Source organism: Onthophagus taurus, chromosome 1 (genome assembly GCF_036711975.1).
Source record: "Onthophagus taurus isolate NC chromosome 1, IU_Otau_3.0, whole genome shotgun sequence".
NCBI lineage: Eukaryota > Metazoa > Arthropoda > Insecta > Coleoptera > Scarabaeidae > Onthophagus > Onthophagus taurus.
Window position 1 is genome coordinate 36,763,221 of NC_091966.1, and position 17,887 is coordinate 36,781,107.

The 17,887-nt window shown below is 31.9% G+C and overlaps 3 protein-coding genes across 4 annotated transcripts; 1 reads left to right on the forward strand and 2 right to left on the reverse strand.

Annotated features, from left to right (window-relative positions):
- The first annotated feature begins 2,262 nt into the window (after nt 1-2,262).
- LOC111421148 (doublesex- and mab-3-related transcription factor dmd-4-like) lies at nt 2,263-3,594 on the forward strand. Its single transcript, XM_023054291.2, has 3 exons — nt 2,263-2,466; nt 2,522-2,686; nt 2,909-3,594. Exons 2-3 carry the CDS (start codon nt 2,525-2,527, stop codon nt 3,488-3,490), a joined length of 744 nt encoding a protein of 247 aa, XP_022910059.1. The 5' UTR covers nt 2,263-2,466; nt 2,522-2,524; the 3' UTR covers nt 3,491-3,594.
- On the reverse strand, nt 3,565-8,033 carry LOC111421132 (putative mushroom body vesicular transporter portabella). Its single transcript, XM_023054270.2, has 6 exons — nt 7,928-8,033; nt 7,622-7,870; nt 7,303-7,566; nt 6,985-7,251; nt 6,561-6,931; nt 3,565-4,127 (listed from the first exon to the last, which is right to left on the reverse strand). The coding sequence occupies exons 1-6, from the start codon at nt 8,025-8,027 to the stop codon at nt 4,047-4,049; spliced, it is 1,332 nt and encodes a 443-aa protein (XP_022910038.2). The 5' UTR covers nt 8,028-8,033; the 3' UTR covers nt 3,565-4,046.
- Nucleotides 8,034-11,496: 3,463 nt separating this feature from the next.
- LOC111421158 (bride of sevenless) lies at nt 11,497-14,354 on the reverse strand. 2 transcript variants are annotated; one of them, XM_023054306.2, is made up of 5 exons: nt 13,570-14,354; nt 13,368-13,516; nt 11,988-13,315; nt 11,842-11,919; nt 11,667-11,745 (listed from the first exon to the last, which is right to left on the reverse strand). In XM_023054306.2, the coding sequence occupies exons 1-4, from the start codon at nt 14,124-14,126 to the stop codon at nt 11,845-11,847; spliced, it is 2,109 nt and encodes a 702-aa protein (XP_022910074.2). In that variant the 5' UTR covers nt 14,127-14,354; the 3' UTR covers nt 11,667-11,745; nt 11,842-11,844. The 2 variants fall into 2 exon arrangements, with proteins under 2 accessions (XP_022910073.2, XP_022910074.2); XM_023054305.2 differs by lacking the exon at nt 11,842-11,919 and having other exon boundaries at nt 11,497-11,745.
- Nucleotides 14,355-17,887: the final 3,533 nt, after the last annotated feature.

Here is a 17,887-nt window from a genome sequence, read left to right on the forward strand (position 1 = left end):
CCAGGTAAACACGTTGGGTAAGGTTATGAAAATATTAGGTAGCCGTGTTGGGTAAGGTGAGTTTTGTATACCGAGGTTAATGACTCCCTGGTAAGAATATTGGGTAAGGTTATGGATGTTGCACAATGCCAGGTAAATTGGGAAATATTAGCTATTTTTGCCAAGGTTAATGACTCCCAGGTAGGCGTGTTGGGTGAGGCCAGTTTTGTTGCAGCATCTTATTAACATGATTGCAAAGAAACCAATGTTGTTTCCAAAAACACAAATGCAAAGAATGTGGTGCAACGTCGTCTCACCTACACCATTTGATTGGGGATCAAAAAAGTCATTAATTCATCACCTATTGGTTTCATTGACTATATTGTTACGACCAACAGCATCTTTAAACAGATTAGGCCAAAGATTTCATAACCACACGAAACTGTGGATTGTTATGGATGTAATTAAAGGTCTTAATAATAGCGTCTGGGTGTTTTTCGTTAAATCTTCCATAAACTAGATTGGCAAAGCAGCAATAACTATGTACTTATTTAGATCATCCTTAACACAGTATTCTACAGCATCAATAACTGCTTCAATATGCATTACCGGTGCTCAAAAGTTCAATTGTTACGTTGGCTGTGAGGCAAATAACGCCGCCTTGTTGAAATCAAACGTTGTCCATGTAATCTTTTTCAATTCCGGCTCCTTGCCCACTTTCAAAGAAACGCAAAACAATTTCCAGCCCATTGGACGAACCGAAAATGCATCGAATTGTCATGAGGTTTCAGTTCTTGGACTAATTGAACTTTGCAAGCCTTCATACCGAAGTCTTTATGCAAATGGGGCAAAAGGCGCCCTATCTTGCAAATTTCCAACATAAAACTAATTTACTGTCAATTCATGAATGTCATTCTATCTATCAAAATCAAAATAACCGGTGATTCAAAGTCCATACGTTATCCTGTACTTATTGTATACAGATGTTTCTGTAAGTCGTAGCATAATTTTAATCACAAATACTAGAGTAAAAATGATGACGATTCGTGTACAAATTTTTGGTCTAAACCTATAAATGCCTAAGATTTGGATTAAAATTATGCCACGACTTACAAACACACCTGTATAAGCTCAGTTATGGTTCAAATAAGTTAGTTTTCTGCAGACCGGTTATTAAGTCTCATAGTACTAAATGGAATTTGGTTATTAAGTGCGCTGTGTACATCTTTATTATGCTCTACTTCTTCCGATTATGACTGATATTCCACGTCATGTCGAGATTTAGTTGACACCTACAGGCTTGATAATGATTTGTTATTATTGAAGCTACTTTGAAACACAAAGAGATTCAAAGTTTTATGTTCAAGTCAGAAGTCTGTGCAAGTTTTTGTCATATCCAGTGATATCATAATCAAATTTCTTTCATACCTTGTTTCGCGCGAGGAAAATGCAATTTCTTTTTGCATTTTTATGCCCTTTTTTCTCTCGATCACTCGATCACTTTTTATTTTATAAATATAATTTAAGTTAATATTCATTTCACCCTTTCTTGGATAAAGTAGGTAATAAATCTTTATTTACTAAGGTGATAGATTTTATTTTGTTAATTGTCTTTATTAATTTCAGCCACCTGGCCGTCTTCAGAAGACCTGTCAGATTTTATAAACGCACGTGAACATGTTAAATTTCAAAAACTAAATATTTCATCGTAATGAACATAGTATAATTTAGCGGGAAAATAGAGTTGTTAGGTTTTTTTATTTTATGTTTGAATTCATCACATAACATCTAGAAGTAATTTGCACTAATCTTATAAAAAATGTTTTGTCTACTTGCACATTGTCCACCTCACTTTAGATGACACAGTAAAAGACAATGGATTTTTGTTCTAACTAATATATCAACAATTTCTGATTATATAAAGAAAACTTGGATTTAAGCAACTATAAAAAATAACATAATTATTGAGCTTATTGATATACAAACTTCGAGATGTTCTTACTTAAAAAATGAACAATCGAATACGAAAAAAATTAATACTTACATTTATGTATTATATTCCTTTTTATATTCTTTATATTCCATATAATTTGTTAGAAAAATTTCAAATAAAAATGTTATAACGCGAACTTTATATTCGAAATCATTACTGCAAAACTAAATAAAGATCACCAACATTTATAAACTTGTAACATTCAATATATATTTAAAAAAGAATTTTTAATTGAACAATAAGAGTGTTTTGGTTCAGTCTGTTTTCAGGATATGAAATTTCAGATACAAAACGGGCGGAGCACAACATTCCTGTCCGTTTTCGATTGGTTGCTACGGATCATTTACCCTGGGAAACCAGCATCCGCTTTTTCACGATTGGTCCAACTTCTGAAGGATGAAATAAACTCGCGGTAACTTTTCAGCGTATCGTTTAGTCATTTCGCAAGAACTCAAGTGTGAAATACCATTGCTAAATCGTAAGATTTAAATTTGGTAAGTGGAATGAAATTTACAAGTTTTTTTTTCATTATTAATAACATTAATTTAGGAGATGCTTCAAAGTAGATCTGCTCGAGTTCCGAAATGCGCTCGATGTAGAAACCATGGGATGATTTCTACGTTAAGGGGACATAAGAAGCAGTGTATTTATAAGAATTGTTCGTGTACTAAATGTGGGTTAATTAAAGAACGACAAAGGATTATGGCCGCTCAGGTAAAAAGAATAGAATAGATTTTATTGTGTTCATAAAAAAAAGATCGATATTCCATTAGATGAGTGTCAAATGACACAAAAACTTGAGCTGCCTCCGCAAACAAAGTAAAACCTGATACCCACCACTTGATTCGACAGTCAACAAAACTCGTGTTTACAATTCATATCTACTGTTTAGATTATTTTTACAATGAACATTTTTTAATTAATTTTTGTTTTTAGGTCGCTTTAAAACGTCAACAAGCAGCTGAAGACGCAATTGCCCTCCATTTAGCGGCAGCAGAAAATGGCACAACCTACGATTATCTCCCACCTGGAAAGATTTTTGGGATGCAGGTTACATCTCCTATGGCGGAATCCCCAGATCTTCCTAAAGGACGTCCTGTAACACCTGAAAAACCATCCGAAGAAATATCGGTTAGTCCTGCATCTATCGATATGCTTTGCAAGCTTTTTCCAAATAAAAAACGATCCGTTTTGGAGTTAGTTTTAAAAAGATGTAATCATGATTTATTAAAAGCCATCGAACATTTCAATTTGGCCAACGCTAAGAAAACGGATGGGGAAAAGAAAATTGTTGATGAAGGGGGTGAGGATGATTACGTTTCGGCTTTTAAACCGGTTTATGGGAAAATGGGTCCCCATGGGAATTTATTGGCGGGAAGTAAAGTTTACATGCATAGTATTTACCCATTTTTATCACTTTTTAACCCCCAACCTGTTTTACCAAGTCCAGTTTATGTCCCAGGATTTTGCGATTGTAATCAATGCAGGTACAGTTTACATTCAAACCCTCGAAATTAAATATTAAATTTTTATTATTTTTTTTGTGATATATCTACACCAAAATGTATGTTAGTAATAATAAAATTCATTATCTCAATAAAGTTATAAATATATTCGTATGTAAATGCTTTGTAGTCTATGTGGCGATTAAAATAAATATGTACAACATAATTTGGGTTTAATTTATTTTAATTTAATTTAACTCAATTTGTTAGGTTTTAGGTAAGATTAAAAGAAATATTGAAAAGTTAGATTGATTTTATATTGTCTGGTAGGAGAAAGATTCGTGACATTTGTATTCATTTGTGAAATCGATCCTATATGCTCTGGGGCAACCCAAGCAAAGATAAACAAAGTATTCTTCTTAACTTACAACGCAAATAAGAATATCGAGTTAAGTGGTGCGGGTCGGTTCAAACGAATTTAGTACGCGTCCGACCGTGTACCCCGGGGAACACTGATTTATCCCCTAAAGCTGAGAGGAAAACCTAATATTAAATTACTTTCTCGATGGATAAGTTGAGTAACTCTACAATAGATTCAATTCTTTACACCACTTAATGCACATCATATTTTATTCCCAATCTTCGCAAGATTCCGTCGATAAAGATGCGTAAGATGGTAAGGTTTGTTCCTCAGATAGTGGTTGCTTCTTCTACAAACAAAAAAAATTTAAATTTGTAGTAGTTAGTTGTGTATTATTATTGAACTAAAAGTTGGACTAACACTAGAACTAGAACTAGAAACATTCGGGTTTAGCCGTACGTCTCTTAAGACGGCTAAACCCGAATGATTCTAGTTCTATGTCTAGTGTTAGTTCTAATGCTAGTGTTAGTTCTAGTTTTAGTTGTTATTTAGTGTTAGATAGTTGTATATTTTTCATTGAACTAAAACTAGAACTAACACTAGATCTAGAAATACAAACATTCGGGTTTAGCCGTACGTGTCTTAAGACGACTAAACCCGAATGATTCTAGTTCTAGGTCTAGTGTTAGTTCTAATGCTAGTGTTAGTTTTAGTTGCTATTCAGCGTTCGGTAGTTGTATATTTATATTAAACTAAAACTAGAACTAACACTAGACCTAGAACACTCAATTATAATCATTGTCAACTTAGCGGATTTAAAACCCGAAATATTCCAAATTAGGAGTATTTAACACAAAATCGCTTTTATCTCAAAAATTAAATGCTGTGGATGGAAATAATATTAATAAAAAATGTTCATAATACATCTACAAAGATATTATTTATAAACAATATCTTTCTAGCTAGTTCGCATTTTTAGTTAAAAAGCATAAAAAACAGAAATCAAGAAATTGACGTTTTTCAATAAAAGTTTTGAATATATCTCGATAATTAAAAATGTTTGAAGAAAATGTTGTAGATAAAAATTATTTGTAACCAATCAACATAACATTATCCGCAACAATTTATCTCTCAATTATAATCATTGCCAACTTAGAGAATTTAAATCCCGAAACATGTCAAATTTTACACATTTAAGAAGAAAATAGTTTTTATCTCAAAAATTAATAGCTGTGGATGAAAATAATATTAATAAAAATTGTTCATAGTACATCCACAAAGATATTATTTATAAACAATACCTTTCTAGCTAGTTCGCAGATTTAGTTATAAACCATAAAAAACCCAAACCAAGAAATTGAAGTTTCTGGAAAAAATTTTGAATATATCTCGAAAATTAAAAATGTTTGAAGAAAATGTTGTGGATAAAAATTATTTGTAACCAACCAACATAACATTATCCGCAACAATTTATCTCTCAATTATAATCATTGCCAACTTAGCGAATTAAAATCCCGAAACATGTCAAATTTTACACATTTAAGAAGAAAATCGTTTTTATCTGAAAAATTAATAGCTGTGGATGAAAATAATATTAACAAAAATTGTTCATAGTACATCCACAAAGATATTATTTATAAACAATACCTTTCTAGCTAGTTCGCAGTTTTAGTTATAAACCATAAAAAATCCTAACCAAGATATCGACGTTTTTGGATAAAAATTTTGAATATATCTCGAAAATCTAAAATGTTTGAAGAAAATGTTGTGGATAAAAATTATTTGTAACCAACCAACATAACATTATCCGCAACAATTTATCTCTCAATTATAATGATTACCAACTTAGAGAATTTAAATCCGAAGCATGCCAAATTTTACACATTTAAGAAGAAAATCGTTTTTATCTCAAAAATTAATAGCTGTGGATGAAAATAATATTAATAAAAATTGTTCATAGTACATTCACAAAGATATTATTTATAAACAATACCTTTCTAGCTAGTTTGCAGTTTTAATTATAAACCATAAAAAATCCAAACCAAGAAATTGAAGCTTTTGGAAAAAATTTTGAATATATCTCGAAAATTAAAAATGTTTGAAGAAAATGTTGTGGATAAAAATTATTTGTAACCAACCAACATAACATTGTCCGCAACAATTTATCTCTCAATTATAATCATTGCCAACTTAGAGAATTTAAATCCCGAAACATGTCAAATTTTACACATTTAAGAAGAAAATCGTTTTTATCTCAAAAATTAATAGCTGTGGATGAAAATAATATTAATAAAAATTGTTCATAGTACACCCACAAAGATATTATTTATAAACAATACCTTTCAAGCTAATTTGCAGTTTTAGCTATAAACCCTAAAAAACCCAAACCAAGATTTCAACGTTTTTGGATAAAAATGTTGAATATATCTCGAAAATTAAAAATGTTTGAAGAAAATGTTGTGGATAAAAATTATTTGTAACCAACCAACATAACGCTATCCGCAACAATTTATCTCTCAATTATAATCATTGCCAACTTAGCGGATTTAAATCTCGAAACATTAATATTAATGAAATGTTAGTTCTAATTTTAGTTGTTATTCAGTGTTAAATTGTTGTATATTTTTCATTGAACTGAAACTAGAACTAACAGTAGACCTAAAACCAGAAAGTTTCGTGTTTTGCAGTGCATGTTCAGACATTCGCACGTTTAAAGTACAAATTAAATCGTTATATCGAGATTTTACTATAATTATAATAAATATTAATTTACTTTAATCACCTTAGTTGTTTCTAAATAAACTAAAAATGGGCAAAATATGATGTTGGTAAATCCGACTATTCTTATAAGCCACGGAAATCCTAAGATATTCACCAATTGACCTCCAAGTAAAGGTCCGAAACAATAAGCTAAACTAACGGACATTTGTTGCAGGGTATAAATTGGGCCGTATTTGGTGCTTTTGTGCATATCAACCAAATTTGCTAATAACGGAACTAAAGCTGCGTCAACAGCACCAACTCCGAAACCTAATCCGAAATGAGGTAGGGTTAAATTACTTATTGTGGCAGCTAAAGGAATTGCACAACAACATAATCCAATAAGAGTCATAGCTCCTAAAGCGATCCTCCAAGAAGTTATTGATAATAATCCTAAAAGTAAATTAATTAATTTATTTACAAACATATATTATATTATATTTAACCTATAAAATTCGATCCAATTAAATACCCAACACTATCAGGGATAAAAACAGCTCCAAGTTGCCATTTACTTGGTGGAGGATCAAAATGAGCAATCATCCACATCGGAATACAAGGTTCCAAAATAGCCATAGCACCAGTTGAGATGCAAATCGAAGCAGCTATAATAATAGTTTTGTGGTATTTCATTAATTCGATCCAATTTACATTATCAACACCATCCTCTTCATTTGTATTTGAAGACTTTTCAAGTCTCATTACTTGTAATACTATTAAAAAAAATTATTTAATATAGCTTATTAATTTATTTAACAACATACGGATATTTATAATGATAAAAAAAGCTATGATCAAAAATGGCGCTGATTTCCCAATAAACTGATAAGCAACTCCTCCTAAAGGATATCCAATTAATACTCCAAGCGCGATTCCTCCAAACGCTATCGGCATAAATCGTAATCGATAGTCTTTGGGGAGGGTGTTTGCTAAAATACACATTCCGCTAACTCCGATTGCTGCGGAAGAGCTTCCGTGTAAAGCTCGCGCTAATACGAGTACCCCATAAGATTTTCCGTAAGCAAAAACTAAAAAAAAAATATATAAAGCTAAATGATACATAAAATGATTTTTGTAATTTACGTATAGTTGCTATTAACATATTGCAAGATCCAATCAAAAGAGGAACGTTATAATTATATTTTCCTGTTAAATATCCCACTACGGGTGTAAAAATTAATTGGACGAAAGCTTTCGAGGCCAGAAGTGCTCCTAATGGGCCGTTATTTTTTTCGAATTGTTCGAATTTTCTTTGAATGGGGCTTAAAGATAATCGGTTAGCAACCGAGTTTTCTACATCTTTTGAAAATAAGTAATCCGGTATTATTGGAACTGAAAGTTAAAAATTAAATAATAAATAGATTTTTATTTTTTAAAAGATATACTTACCGACGACCGTTAATAAAACATTATCCAAAAGGAAAGAGAGATAAACAATAACGAATACTAAGATTTTTGAATCTTTTAAATCAAGAAGGGATTTCCACATAGTTAAGATCCGTTTTCAGTAACGGATCGCAATGCACTAAAAGTCCCTCCGGTTTCACACTGGTTCATTTCGAGGCAGTTCGGTTTAACCAATTTACGATAAATCGCCAAAGGATAGGGTATTTGCCACTTCATCGCTTTTCTATTAAGGGAACCAGTTATCGAGTATCGCACACATGGTGCTTTATATTTAAACCAAATCTGTTTAAGACCAAAAATTTTAAGAAAACGTTTTTGCTTTTTCACGTTAAATCATAAATTATACAAGATGGTTAATGAATTGATCCAAAAGTTTCATTATAATCAATTTTCGGTATATAACACGATTTGTCCTTATGGTAAGGTAGTCGATGCTTAAAACTCACATCATTTTTGATTAAATTATTACCTATTAAATTGTAGACCTATTTGAAGTTAGCACTCTGAGATACATATTTTCAGTTTACAATTTCAATTTACAGAGTTTTATCAAAGCCGAAAGGATCTCCTCCATTTCTAGACCACATCCCAGGTTACAAGAAACTCATGCATTCATTCTGGTAGTTAAAGAAACATGAGACTCACGAGTGTCGAAACGTTCTACGTAGGTTTTACGTTGAGGATATTAATAAAAGTCTTAAGACTGATAGTGTTGAGCTTGATGGAGGTGTTTTCTTCCGACAGAATGGATGAATTAAAGGCATCTACCACATAGACGTTTTTGCAACATAGTGTGTTTTATCAATAAAGCAGAGGATTGGATAACTATGGTTCATTTCTATGGATCACGCGTCTATGGTCTGCAAGCAGATCAATGTAGAATATTAGGTTCGCAAAACGGTTGCCAGACGTTTCAGCGATGGTTAGGGATAGTCAGAACCTCGGTTGTTAAAACATGTGTACCATTGAAAGATGATATTGAGAATAATGAGTTTAATTTGGGTTTTTATGTAAATTTGATTGGAGTTAAATATGATATCAAGTTGAAGTTATGGACTGATTGTTTCGTACCAATCAAAATTATAATTTTAAGGCAGACGCTGTCAGTATAAACGGTAAGAGAGTTTTCCAATAAAAATGGTAAAACAAATACCGGACATATTGAAATGTTATTTGAGCAACTTATATCTATAATAGAAGGGATATAGCACGATGTCATTTAACAAATCATAAAAAACTCAATCACAATTTTGGATGAATAAACGTTCGACGTAGTTGTCATCAAAAAAGCCTTAAGTTGTCAAAAGTCAAAGGTTGCCTTAAATCTGGCAACATTGTAAATTTTATGTATCGAATCTCAGTATAAGAAGATGGTCATATACAAAATTTTGTGTAATTCTTGGAGCATTTACGAGAAAATTGGGCTTTTCCAGACTTTTGTTCCACTCTTTTCCTAGTACTCCTTTCTGCTATGGGAAACATCTTGTTGACTAACTAAATCTGCAACTTCCTTCGAGGTATGTTTACCTTTGTGTTTTCAATAATTACGCGTTTATATTTCTGTAGATTGCTTGTGGACTCTACATACAGGGTGTTAGGTAAGCACGCGGCAAAAATTCAAGGGGTTATTTCTTGGCCTATTCTAAGAGTATTCTATCCTATGATGATTTTTGATAAACCCCTTTGTTTCGAAGCTACAGAGCGAGATACTGACATGCATTTCATGTATAGATTTGCTGATGGCAACTCATCAGAAGCTAGACGATTCTACATCCAACGATTTCCTGCCCGTAATGTCCCCGACCGAAAAATCTTCGAAAACATTCATCGACGTCTTCGTGAAACAGGTTCATTAAAACGAAGTGGAGGTCCAGGAAGATCAATGACTGCAAAAACGGTACAATTGGAACAGAATGTGGTGGCCATGATAGAGGAAGATGTTGGTAGTTCTACGCGAGAAGCGCAAATACTTTGAATGTAAGTCATTGAACAGTTTGGAAAATTCGTAAGGACAATTTGTTGTATCCATATCACATTCAACGCCTTCAAGCACTACTATCTGCTGATTTTCCTCCACGTACTGCATTATGTCAATGGATATTACAAACATTAGTTCGCATCCCTCTACACAGATTCTTTTTACCGATGAACCCAGTTTCTCAAGCAATACAATAAAGAATTTTCATAATAATCATGTGTGAGCAGATGAAAATCCGCATCAGGTATGTGAAGATCATTTTCAACATCAATTCTCCTTGAATGTTTTGGTTGGAATTGTGGATGATTATCTAATCGGACCGGTATTTCTACCAGGAAGACTTGCTGGCGTGGTGTATCGCAATTTTTTGGCAGAAAAGCTGCCTGAGTTTCTGGAGGATGTATCATACGCGACAGGAATTGCAATGTAGTTTATGTACGATGGTGCACCACCACATTTCAGTTTGGTTGCTCGTAATTATTTAACAGCAACATACGGATATCGCTGTATTGGTCAAGACCTGCTCGTTCCCCAGACTTTAACCCCCTGGGTTATTTTTTCTGAGGATCTCTGAAGTCATTAGTTTACGCTACTCCAGTGGAGAATTTGGACGATTTGCGAAATCGAAGAATTGTTGGGTGTAACTCAATTACAAACGACGCTGGTGTGTTTGAAAGAGTTCGGCAGTCAATGACGAGAACATTGAATGCTTGTATTCACCCTGTATAATGTTGGGGTTGGATTGGGTATAAAGTATTTAGCACATCTGTGTATTCGTTTCTTCAGAGTTTTGATTTTTTTTCTTTTTTCTTTGCTTTAGCTTACTCATTTCTATTTTATTTCTACTAAAAGTCAGGAAACATTTTTTCCTATCTTTTTCGCTTATCTTTTTGGTATCTATGTGTTATACCAATTGCCTTGACAACAAGAGATCTCGGCGAAATTGCAAAAGAAAACCTATTCTACATATATATAGATATAACATTATATTATGTGTTATTGACCTTCGGATAAGTGTAATATCAAATATATCGCTTGGCCCGCAAGCGACGGAGTCATAATCAACACAAAATCCTAAATTTCTTGTTCTATGTTTAGCAGAGATCACTCTCCACCGAGATGTTGTAGTATGTGTTAACAAGTTTTGAGTGGATTTGGTATTAAATGTAGCGCCTTGGCTGCATGTGACCTCGGTTTAATCAACCGATACCATGCATTTCTACCATAATCATGCGAAGTCATCAATTTTTCCCTCTAAGATTAGTCGTCTTTATTTGTGGATTTGCCTTTTAGCAACTAAACTTCAATGTTGTCATGGTCATAATAGCAAAATATAGTTTGAAGATAGAAACTATTGCTAATGGTTTTCAACCATATTAGTTCTTAAAAAACACAGAGGTTAATACAAAACTTATTTTGTAAGTATGTATATGTATCAAGAAATGAGTGAAATCCAATATAGATATCAGCTCTTTCTAGGAATACTTTTAACCAAATAGTAACAAAAATAAGATTTCTATAATCATCTTAAGGGACTTGTTTGTATAAAATTTATGTCAAACAAAAAGTCAAATCAGTCCCAACAAAAATTTATTTAATTTTAATATTTTTAAATCATTACAATACTTTTAAACAAACTTAATTATACTGATAAAGAAAAATCCCATTAAAAACGAGTTAATTTATCAGGATTAATCGTAGATGCTGTCGATCCTTGATCACTTGGAGAACTGCAATAAACTTCTTCTTGAATTGTATTACGTTTTTCAGCAACGATTGCATGATTATTAATCGCTGTAACGTTGACACAATCGTAAACATTCTGCAATAGAAGAAGAAATTAATAGTACGTCTCTTTAACAGGCAATAAAGGAAATCCTTATAATTATTTATGCAAAACATTTCACTAACTACTTACTAATTAAGCACAAGCACTGGAAGGTGGTAAACTGTAACGATCTTGTGCAGTGCGGTGTTTCTTTTTGTTTATATACATCTAATCAACGAATGAAATAACTTAAGTAGTGAAGTAAAGGATGAGTAATTAATAGAAAAAAAATTTACCTGACCGGTTGCTTGATAAACATCCAAAGTATTTACAGCTAATGATGGCAAAGCACTTGTAAATCGATCTCGAGCTGCAGATACGGTTATTAAATAAGTTCTTGGTATAAAAATCGTTCCAACAAGAATACTAGCGGTGACAACCAATCCGGCACATAACATCAGATCTTTCCAATAATCTCCAAGCATAAAATATCCAGGAATCCAACAGCACCAATTACAAGTTATTAAAATAGTTGCGATAACAAAATAACGACCTTCTTTGTAATTTCTTTGAGATTTGGCAACAAGTGGGGATAAAATTAATAAAAGTATTAATAAAATAGCGTTGTACGATAAAAGATAAAATACAAAGGGCGTGTGGAAGATTTCTTCTTGGCATCTACCAACAATTTGAAGACATAAAGCGCATTGCACGCTAAATATAAAAAAGGTTAAAAAAGATTGAACGACTCCGGCAACGTGAGACATAAATCCCACCTCATTTGAAGCGGTAGCTAATAGAATTACCCTTGAAAGTATCAATGAAAACGCCGCCGCATATGGTAAAGCTAAACAAAACGATCTAAACAAGATTATTGTTGGTTTTATATCATCATCGCCATCAATTGCGAATGGAACGATTGAAACGTACATTAAAATAACAGCTATTAAAAGCAACACTGTTAAAGTTGGGTTCCCTTCGAATATTTGTTTTTTACACAAACGTGTTATGATGAATATAAAAATAGCAATGCAAAAGAGAACACCTAAAAGGGATATCGTTAAAATCGCATAAACCCAATCGTCAGAACGTAATTTTATGACCCAAAAACAAGATTTTCTTTCTGACCAAAAATTTAAACAATTCTCTTCACAATAACTTAAAGAATTCTTACAATTATTATCGGAATCATCGGAAGTGTTTGCGATTTTTTCGAAATAATCATTGTTATCGTTCAATTCAATGAATGTTTCATCGAACACGTTATAAATTGCTAATTTTTTAAGTGGTGCAAATTCCGATTCGATATTTTCCGAAACAAATATTTCGTAATTAAATTTCCCTTGCAGAGGTTCTATCTCGAAAAATTTAAGAATCTTAAAATTACTCGACGATGAAAGTGTTGTTTGCATGAAATATTTATCTTTTATACAAGGTAATAATAATAAGTCGTTCGTTATGTTGCAATTATTTTGTAGAAAAATTTTGAGTGATTTTGCGAAATTAATGAAAGGATTTGCTACGTCGAAAAAAATTGGAGTTGGCACGATTTTTGGTGGCTTTTTAGAATCGATAATAGTATCTTCGTTGTATCCTTGAATGAGATATGAACCATCTGGAATAGCTAAAAAGTTTAAATTAAAATTTGTCGTTTTTTAATTTTTATAAAATCTTACTTTCTAATCTTGAACCATCAATAAGAACAAAAATAGCTTTTTTGACGTCTTTCAAACTAGATGAAATTATTAATGAATTATTGATCGAAACTCCATCTCCTATAATTACGTATTGATTGTTGGGAGAAAATTGTAATATCTCTAAATCCCTGTGATAAAAAAAAATTAATACAAAACCCAAAAAGTTTTAACTAAAACCTACTTTGTTACCCAAACATTTTTTACGCACAACGAAGCCTCTCGGGTTGAAGTCAAAACTTCCTCAACAATATCACCTTCTTGCGCAATGATAGATAAATTTCCATTCCAATTCAACGCCGATAATAATTGAATAGTACCAGAAATTATTTGTTTATAATTTCGTTCGATATTCATAACGTGAATGTTTAAAACGTTACAAAATTCTCGTAATTGTAAAGATAAAAATTTCGATGTTATTACTCCAACGGTAAACTTCTGTTCTTGTTTTTGAAATATTTGATAAATAACATCGTAATATTGAGTTTCATTGCATACATCGTATATCTCTAAGCCAAAAGTTAAAGGTGTTGCGATTTGAAGAACATTAAGTCTATCAACGATCCAAATAACCGAGTTAATTCTCGTCGTTCTAGCTTCCTCATGATGTTTATTTTCGCAATCTTCCAAATAAACTAAGTTAATATCCCCCGATATTTTATGAACTTCTTTGATTTTATTAGAAACGTTAAAACTAGGATATATTTGTAAAATAATAAAAAATAACAATAATAATTTCATTGTTAAATAAAAATATTTTCGTGGGTGTTTGTTCAATTTCCGGCTTCTACGCTCTGATGAACTTCGCACACGACCACCACACTATATACCGACTAAACTCGTACTGACTGAATCAATAGACCTCCACGCACTAGCTAATACTGTATCACTAGAAATGCTCTTATAAGTACTTCCACAACACTCAGCCATGTGACTAAATGCTATTGTAGTTACCAAGAAATGAAACATTGTTAGATCGATAAAAATTTAAATTTCGTTTTAACTTGATATCAAAGGTTTATTTCGAAATACCCTTATTAAGTTACTGTATTGAAATACAATGGAATTCTGTTTAGACGTTCTGTGTAATGAAGAAAGTTGAGATTTTCTTATCAATTTCAATACCGTGAATAATAATTGTTGCGTGATAAAGAAATTAATTTGGAATTTAATATTTTTTTAAACATTAATGCGTTATTTAACAAGTGAAGAAAATAATTTCTTTTATACAATAACACCTATGATGTGAATGCATTCTCTTTACGCCCACAAACAACGTATACATTCCAACGATATTGGAATTTACAAATCTTATTTATCGAGTATGAACCAAAACATTTTTACCTCAATAGATAAGCGTATTCAATATTTAAGTAAAGCTATGTATTTAGTGATATACTCAAGATCTCTAGGTGAAACAATATTTCTAAGAATAAGCGAAGCTTGACAAAAACAGACGCTACAGTGATTATTGTGATGTTAAAAAAATAGGAGACATGAGAACTTGGTTTTAAACATAATATTTTGAGTGATTGTGGAGGAAATGAAAGATATCAAGTTCTGTAAGGGAAGTAGCAGAAAGAGGAATTAATGGAGATGGAAATTGCGAAGTTGGCAAAAAATTGGAATTGTGTAATGGGATAGGTTTTAGGATGTTTTAGGAGAGGATATTTGTTGTGGTATTATGCAAAGAATGTTAGTGTTGTGAATTTGTGTGTAAAGTGTTATATTGAGATATTGGGGATGGGCAGGATGAAAGATTCCAGTATTATAGTGGGAGAGAAGCTGAAAGCAGAAAAATTGATGATGGAGCCCACCTCCACAGCAGTGTAATAAGATATAACTTCTAGTTATATGACCCCATTCGCGCTTTTTTGAGATTTTCATGTCCGATAACAAAATATTATAGCAAAGATTTTATTCAAGTAAAAAAACTATCGATATGTATTTTATCATCTACAGCATCGAAAAACATCAATTTTAATACTTTTTGAATTTCCACATCCTAGTTAGAATGTAGCTATAATTGAATTAGTTCTGGTTATGAATTATGTATTTTTGTTTCATTATAATCAATTTTTATATAAAATATTTTCCACCGCCGCTTTTAGTTTTTGTATTATGATCATCTACAGCAACGAAAACATCAATTTTAATAGTTTGGGGATTTCCACATTCCAACTAGAATATAACTATAACTGGGTTCACGCTGGTTATGGATTATGTTTTTTTGATTAATTACAATTAATTGATACACAAAATATTTTCCGTCATCAGTTTCAGTTCTTATGTTATCATCATCTACAGCATCGAAAAACATCAATTTTAATACTTTTTGAATTTCCACATCCTAGTTAGAATGTAGCTATAATTGAGTTAGTTCTGGTTATGGATTATGTATTTTTGTTTCATTATAATAAATGTTTATATAAAATATTTTCCACCACCGCTTTTAGTTTTTGTATTATGATCATCTACAGCAACGAAAACATCAATTTTAATAGTTTGGGGATTTCCACATTCCAGCAAGAATATAGCTATAACTGGGTTCACTCTGGTTATGGATTATGTATTTTTGCTTAATTATAATTAATTTATATATAAAATATTTTCCTCCGCCGCTTATAGTTTTTGTGTTATGAGTTATAATCATCTACAGCAACGAAAAACATCACTTTTAATAGTTTTGGTATTTCCACATTCCAACTAGAATATAGTTATGATTGGGTTGGCTCTGACTATAGATTATGTATTTTTGTTTAATTATAATCAATTTATATATAAAGTATTTTTCTCCACCACTTATAGTTTTTGTGTTATGATCATCTATAGCAGTGAAAAACATCAATTTTAATACTTTGGAGATTTCCACATTCTAGCTAGAATATAGTTATAATTGAGTTAACTCTGGTTATGCATTATGTATTTTTGTTTAATTATAATGAATTTTTATATAAAATATTTTTCTCCACCGCTTTTAGTTTTTGTATTATGATCATCTACACTATCTACAGCAACGAAAAACATCAATTTTAATAGTTTCGGTATTTTCACATTCAAACTAGAACATGGTTATAGCTGGGTTCGCTCCGGTTATGGATTATATATTTTTGATTAATTATAATCATTTTATACACAAAACATTTTTTTCTATCATTTTTAATTTTTGAGGTATGCTCAGTTTCAGTAACAAAAATGATCAACTTTTGTACTTTGGAAATTTCTATTTTCCAACTAGAATGTAGTTATAACTGATTCAGCTCAGGTTATGGATTATGCGTTAAGAAACTTGTGATTCAATCTGTACTCCTTAAACCCTTGAATCTTAAATATTTGTTGCATATTCCAGTAAAAAAATTATGGAAAATGTTGAAAACGCTTTGCCTTTATGGGGTGACGATTAAGCTCGGAAAATGATTGCGCTAAGGGCAGGTATCATTCTAATTAGGCACATTTTATGAAAAGTCGCAAGTGCGTCTGTTGAAGAAGGTTTATAAGGCCTAACTGGTGTTAGTATACAAATCTTTAAAACCAAGCTGTAAAAATTCTTAAAAAATTGTTTTGTTGCATAAGTAGATATAGATTATCTAATGAATAACATTGCATTTAACGCTTTCTTGTTGATAGGTGATGGACAAACCAATGAGCCATGGAGAGAGCAATACCAGGGATCAGTCTCACTGACAGAGTGCACAATGAGGAGATACGAAGGCGCACTAAGATCACAGACGTAGTGGCGGTGAATGATGACCTGAAGTGGCGATAGGCAGAAGACGTCATACGACAAGGCAGTATTAGCTAGCCAAAAAAGATCATCCAGTGGAAGCCCTGTACAACAAATCAGAGTGTCGAAAGACCGCAATAGAGATGGCTGAGATTGAATTTTTGGTCCTCATGGTATTATAGCTACATTCGAAGCATCTATCACATATTCGCATGTGTGTGCTAGTGATTAAATGAAGGAGAATAGAGCTAAGAGAAAAATATTCCATATATATCATACAAATCCAGAAATATATATTCTGGAATTAACTGCTGTTTGGAAACCAGTATATATGCCTTATACTTAATGTTAGTATGTTGAGAGGTAAGCATTCTTTCCCAACAAGAGGAGATTTAGTCGTTGTACATCTATTTAAAAAAAACAGTCAGAACTTAATCAACGAGGTATAGAGTAGTTGGACGACTTTGCTGATATTTTCTGTCTTTCAATTTTTTCATATGGATCTGATGATCGATGTTGTCGCTCTGATGAATAGATATGGTCAAATAGAAAAATTAGATAGACGATGAATTCAGAACTTGATAGACTTCGATGACCATGGTAGGTACTAAGAAAGGGTTTGAGCGTAGTAGAAAATATCTGGAACCTATCACATAGATCTTATTTCCAGCAACCACAAACATTATATGGGTAATTATACTAGCTAAATATAAACTTCACATTGTAAAAATTAAAATATCCAAAGAATCTTAAATACATTTTTTTTTGCTCCAAGTGT